A 6877-nucleotide genomic window follows, 5' to 3' on the forward strand; every position below is an offset into this window, starting at 1 on the left:
CTCCTGGCTCCTGGCTTCAGATCAGCACAACTCTGGCCATTGCAGCCAACAAATATTTATTTCTTTATTTGAAAGGCAGAGTTACAGAGAGGCAGAGGCACAGAGAGATAGAGGTCTTCCATCCACTGGTTCACTCCCCAAACAGCTGCAAGGGCCAGAGCTGGGCCGATCTGAAGCCAGGAGTCAGGAGCTTCATCCGTGTCTCCCAAGTGGGTGCAGGGGCCCAAGGACTTGGGCCATCTTCCACTGCTTTCCCAGGCCATAACAGAGAGCTGGATGGGAAATTAAGCAGCCAAGACTTGAACCAGTGCCCATATGGGATGCCGGCACTGCAGGCAGTGGCTTTACCTGCTATGCCACAGCACAGGCCCCTCCATTTATTTCTAATAGTAACAATGAAGCTTTTGTCCTTTTAAAAATGATGACATATGAGGAAAACTTTATGGGCGTTGTGTAAGAAGTTTCCTCTGGGACTTTCCACTGGATGAAACAAGTTTCACATGTTCTAGATGGAGAACAAAAAGTAATTGTCAAATCTCAAGAACATCTCTAAATTTTAATGACAATTTCCCTTTTGAAATTTTAGATCTCTCAACTCATTAATCATTGCCTATTGAACCCATCAATATTTACTTGAGTAGCCATTTTAGATTTCTGCATAAAATTACTTTTCCCTTTCCCTTTGAGATTGACTGCAGTATTCTTGTCCCAAACATATGAAAACGGAAACGTACAAAGATTGAGCCTCATCAGTGTAGGGACACACATTGTGATATGAAAATGTGCCTGTATCATGATTCAAAATGATTATTTCAAAAACTGGGTAGCTTATACTATTTGGAAACAATGTTTTTTTAATTCTTATGGTCTGCAGTACTGAGTTGCTAGAGTTGCTATTAGTGATAGTAGCCAGAAGATGGCGCAGTCTCATTTCCTAAAATTGGCTTCATACAGTTTAGTGTAACCCACAATGTTAATTTTAAAGAATTTTTTCCCAGAGTCATTTGCTTTCACAAATGATAGGTAAGAGTTTTTTTTTAAAAAATCCAGAAAAAGCAAAAAATTCATATTTTACAAAAATTTTACTTGCTACTAATCATTTACCTGCAAATGTTTTTTAAGTACTTTAATAACTTTTCTCTCTCCTGTGAGCTAGGAATAGAAGATTTAAACATAATAATTACTTGGGATTACCTTAATTTTTCAGTTCTTGCTCTTTATTTAATTTATATTATGTTACATTGTTGACACAAAAACTATTTCACAACTACCAAGCTCATGTTTAAATAAAACAAAAGTAAGTATAATTTTTAAGACAGAAGTTTTACAAATGATAACTTAGGAGGAAAATTTATTAAAGTAAAAATATTTCCTGAAATAGCTTTATTCAAGGCACTTATAATGTCCAAATTCTTCTTTCTCATAATAAATGTGCAGTCTTCAGACCTAAAATCCAATATATTGCTTGCAAATGAGAAAAAAAGGCTTGATAATTCATTCACACACATACTGTAGTACATCAATATAGGTTTATGTGTGTGTATTGCATTCTTCTAGAAATACTCCAGAATGGGAGAAAGAGGAATACATTAAAGATTTTCCTGATGCAATCGGGAGTATAGTCTACCACCAGTTATTGAGTCTTTATGGGGAAGGTAGGAGGAATCCCTAATCACCCCTGAAAAGGCATAATCCAAAGATGGCCGAAAAGGTAATGCTGGTACTAAGCCAGGTGTCAGGTAGGATGGCATAAAACCAGACAACCCTCTTCCTGGAGAAGAGTATGCCAGCCGTAGCGGACTGATGCCTAATCTAGGATTTAAGCGGTAGAAATCCGAATCACATCCATAAGAAGCAGAAGTGGTTTGAAGAGGAGAGAAAGCTGATTTAGTACCTAGAGTTCCAAGTCCAACTCCCAGACTAAAACTGGAAGCCCTCTGACAGGCTGTGTTTTCCAGCTCTCCTGTGCCTGCTGGGTCCCTAGTGTCTGCCATGTGCTCTTTCCCGTTTAAGACCTGTTCAATGGCTTGGACCACATCTCCTTTGCAGAGCTGTAGAATGCCTTCCAGCCAACTGCGCCTGTAACTTGGAAAAATCTTGGTAAGGATGTCAAGAGGGTCTCTTGGTCTTGAGGAAACAGCAGTAAGGCTGCCTCTGGTAGCAGTAAAGTCTTTAACCCACTCACTTTCATTTCCTGACTCCAGATCAGAAGATGACAAGGACCTGGGACTCTCTTCACCTCCTGATTGCTCCCCAAGGTGACATGACAGGATGCTGTCAGGTTTGCTGGAGCGTTCTGAAAGAGAGCAGTTGGTGCTTTGTTTGACACCAGGAGACTTAGGAGATGACCCCAGGGAAAGTGGATGGGATCTGGAGACTTGTTCTTGTCCGCTCTGGCATGAGTCACATTTCCTTTCTTTTTGTTCTGAGGAAGAAGAAAAATGTCAAGTAGAGGTAAAATTTCCCAGATGTTATACTGTCTACTAAAAAAAAAAAAAAAAAAAAAAAAAAAAAAAAAAAAAAAAAAAACTGCATAAAATCATTCAGTCACGATGTATTAGTAAGTTTTATTCTAAGATTTCTTAAAGAAAAACTTCAGGTTTAAAAAATAGTATATAATTAGCTAAGTAGAATAGTGGAAAATCCTATTTCTTATGTCATTTCAGGATCACAAAGATACAATGTAAAAATGCAGAAGTACTTAGGAATCAGAAGCTGAGAGTCTAATGTTATCCAAAAGTGTTAATGTAACACCAGTATTGCTGTTTGCCTGATCTTGGTGATTAGGACATTTTCTGAAACGTCAACCAAGTTTACCTACCTAAGTAAGTTTTTTTCTCTATTTTACAGTGACTTGATGTGAAAGAACCTAATCAAAATGGTGAGATTTAGATAAGAAATTTTTAAAAAAACAATAATCTGTTTGAAAATGAATATCCCATTTAATCATTAGTGCTAAATTGCAACAATCGATTTTCTTCTGCTCTCATTTTTGGTTTCAATTAAGTTACCTGCATAATATGGAAAGAAAAACAAAATTGCTCATCTCATTTCAAGTTAAGCCAATTTTCACTACCACTGCATCAATCTCAAACCATACCAGACTTGCATATTTCATTTTATGTGAGAGATGATACAGTCTTAGCATTTTGCATAATCCTTTGTGAAATATGTTTTCTTCTTCACTACCTAAGATATTCCAAGAAAATAATTCAAAGCCAAATTGTTTCTAAAAGAAAATTATAAACTACATATTGCAATTTGTAAGGCTTCTAAAAGCAACCAGTTAGGCTTTTGACGCAAATAACAACCTCCCTCCAATATTCAGGATCATTTTCTAAAAATATTTTATACAAAAATATGATTTTTATCCTAATATGTTAAAAATATTAATAAAACATTGTAATACTTTTTCCCAGGATAACCCCCCAAAAAAATGCACATGCACATACTTATTTGCTAAGTCACTTTTAGTTTGGTTTACGTTTCCCTTTGCCTTACGTATTCATCTCTGAAACAGTGAACTGTCAAGTGAGATATATGGAGTATTTCTGTCCAGCTTTGTCTATAAAGTTTATAAATATAGTAGATATTGCCTAAAGCTGTGATTTGTTAAGTATGATTTGCAATATTCTCATGTTTTCTCTACTTTTCTAAATTCTAAAGAATATCTGTACCTTATTTAAAAATTAAAATTAAGTGTGTACAACTTAGCACTGAGAGGGTCAAAATGCTGTAACCATCTCAAATATATAATCAAAGCACAGATGTTGCTACTTCAAAACTACAAACGACTGACTATAATTTTCAACATTAAATAATACAAAAGAACTTCTAATGAAGTTCTGTCAAGTGGGATTAGATGGCATTTGTCTTCCATTCCACTTCTGATTTACTACTTATGCCCCTCTGATCATGGTCAGGGTCAAGGTTTCTTCTCTATGTTAATGTATGCATAGAATAATTTATTATGTTGACTCATAGTACAATAAATGTAATGAAATGCAATTACATAAAGCTATTTAGAAATGGATGTTTCTTTAAAAGACCAGGGTGTCATTTACAATATCTCTCTGGCCTCTTAAATTCTATAATTTGATTTCCTTCTATTATATTTACCAATGATATGATGCCTTGTATTGTAGTTTTTGATATGTATAGTCTTCCATTTTTGAATAGAAGGTTCTTTTGTTTAGGAAATCTTATTCACTTCTGAATCACTGGTCTTTGTCAAATGAATGAGTAAATTACCCAGAATACCTTACTACAGTTGAGTCAGACAATTTAGAAAGCCACAGAAGTAGCCTTTCAAAAATTGGCTGGCTTTCTAGAGGTGGGGGATCTCTGAGACAAAATATAAAATGAAATAAAATAGCCCTATTAAACCAAACACTTTGCCTTCTCCCCCAAATCACCTAAATCAATGTCATCAGCTGGATCTCACCGTCAGTTTAGTTTAAGGAAGTCTTTTACTTCTTTTTAATAGAGGTTATATTTAACACCTTTAACTCCAGCCCTCAAGAAAAATGTTAAATATCTATTGTATCCACAGAAATAAACTATTACCTGTACACAAAGCTGGTGTACTCAAGCAAAAAATGATATATCTATTTCAATAGTCTTTTTTAAAGGCACATCATGTGATCTAAGGTCTCAAATTTTCATAATCCAATTAATTATGTGTATCATTAATGGCAATTTCATATTATACAACTTGTCTTGAACATAAACAAAAACAATGAAATAAAATTTTCACTGCTCATAGACCTTTTGGAAGGCTGTGAAATTCACTAAAATACAATGGGATTTACAGTAGCAGGAAATACTAATTTGGGATAGTCCTAGTAAAAAAAAATATGTATTTACTAATACAGGAGATGAAGATGATTGATTTGTGGTTGGCAAACAGGAGGGAAAAAAAATAAAACTCCTTGGATAAACATCTTAAATATTAAACGCTGAAATTCTTACCAAAGTTTTGCAAATCAAAAACCTGAATACTTTCCTTTGTTAAGAAATGAAAGATCAATTAGATCTTTGTATACTTTTGGAAGCTCGCAAACAGTTGGGGAAGTGTAGGGGGGGAAGCTAAAGATTGAATGCAGAGAGAGGGAGAGAGAAGGTATGGTAGATTCCAAGTCCCTTCTCCGCTCCTAGCTCGCGCCAAGGGTTTGTCCCAAAGTTAAAGAACTGTACTACCAACCACCAGTGAGTTTTCCATGCAAGACCAGAAGGAAATTCATTCTGGTTTTATGCTGAAAATAAAGTACAAAGCTAGCTCAAAACAAGCTCTCACACTCAACTTTCTGTTCTGCTGCTCACATAAAATTAAAGCAGCCTGCAGGCAAACAACTGCTTTCTAGGGACTAGCTTACCTGTGATCAACCAGGATTCACCATTCCCTTCCTTATCCTATCCTTAATCACCAACGCAGCAAACAGCAAGTGATGGGGCTCCAACACCCTCCTTCGGCTCCTTACTAGGGAGCAGTTTCTTGAAATTTAGTGCTTCTGTTAACTTTCTTTTGCCTCTAGGCGGGGTACTGCTGCTTGTTTCAAAGAGTTTTTCTCCTGAGCAATCAGGTTCTTGTGCAAAGAGCAAAGGAAACTTCAACCCACCTTGTTTATCCTCGGGACAATCTTGCTGGAAAACCTCGAAAGCGGGGGTTGCCAGACCACTGGCCGGTCTCAAGACACCCAGTCCCAGCGCGGGGCAGCCAGCGGCCTGGGCTTTCTCGGTTCTGCAGGTGCCTCCGGAGGCCTGATTCCCGGGCCCCTGGGGGCCCGAATACAGGAGCCTCTGCAGCCCCCGGGCCTCGCTCTCCTCCTGCGCTTGCTGCCTGCGCAGCGCCACCTGGGCAGCCATGACGCGCTGGCGCTCGGCGATCAGGGTGCACTTGGCACACGCGCAGTCCCGCCAGCGGCAGAAGCGCTTATGGCCCTTGAGCGCGGACACCACGCCGTGGTTGCGACAACGCGCGCACTTGGGCGTCCGCGGGTAGCCGCAGCCCGCAGCGCCCACCGCTCTCTCCAGCCCCAGAGCGGGCGGCGCGCAGCCACTGTTTCCCTTGGTGGCGGCAGCCGCGGCGGCAGCAGCGGCGGCGGCTGCTCGCAGAAAGAGGCTGGGCGGCCGCAGGAAAGCCGGAGGAACGGGGATCCCCGAGGGCACGGGCAAAGCCGCGGCCGGGGGCGCAGGGCCCCCCACCAGCCCTGGAATCAGATGGGCTCGGCCGCTAGCGCTGCGGTCTCTGCTGCCACACTGCGACTGCTCCATTCGTGAGAAGTTTCTGGCGAGGGGTGGCAACTGGAAAGTGTGCTGTCCACAGCTGGCTCAGCCAAGATGCGGTAGTGGAGCCGAGACGGGAGAACCGGCCACAGTCCCGCTTGCTCTGCCACCCACACACTCGTGGACAAAAGTTTGTACACCAGAGTTGCAGACGATCGCGCTCCAGAGCTGGAGAAGCGAAGACACCCAACTGCCCAATAGTCTTCTTAGTGTCCCAGGGCACTAACTTAGTGCCCCGGCTCTCTGCGCGACTTCTGATCCTGCTCAGGTGACGCTAGAGCGGCTGCCCCGCCCACTCGGCCTCCTGGCCAAGCACTGAGTCCCGGGAGGGCCAGGGGCGGAGAACCAGGACCTTGGGGAGGAGGGGCGGTGGGAAACAGCACAAATCCTAGGGATGGGCTGCGAATGCCCCTTGGCAGAAAGCTTGCTCTCCCACTTGCTTCCCCTTGGGTTCCTCGACATATATTCTTTATGAAAATATCGTCTTTGCACCTTCTCGCTCATTTTTTTTTTAGATTGATTTATTTATTTGAAAGACAGAGTTTACAAGGAGAGGGAGAGAGAGAGAGAGATCTTCCACAGGCTGGTTCAC

The 6877-nt window shown here is 40.9% G+C and overlaps 1 protein-coding gene across 1 annotated transcript; it reads right to left on the reverse strand.

The window, feature by feature from the left end:
• Positions 1-1589: 1589 nt before the first annotated feature.
• On the reverse strand, positions 1590-6273 carry DMRTA1 (DMRT like family A1). The gene is made up of 2 exons (XM_062207017.1): positions 5619-6273; positions 1590-2425 (listed from the first exon to the last, which is right to left on the reverse strand). The coding sequence occupies exons 1-2, from the start codon at positions 6271-6273 to the stop codon at positions 1590-1592; spliced, it is 1491 nt and encodes a 496-aa protein (XP_062063001.1).
• Between the last annotated feature and the right edge of the window lie 604 nt (positions 6274-6877).

This window comes from Lepus europaeus, chromosome 12 (assembly GCF_033115175.1).
Source record: "Lepus europaeus isolate LE1 chromosome 12, mLepTim1.pri, whole genome shotgun sequence".
Classification (NCBI taxonomy): Eukaryota; Metazoa; Chordata; class Mammalia; order Lagomorpha; family Leporidae; genus Lepus; species Lepus europaeus.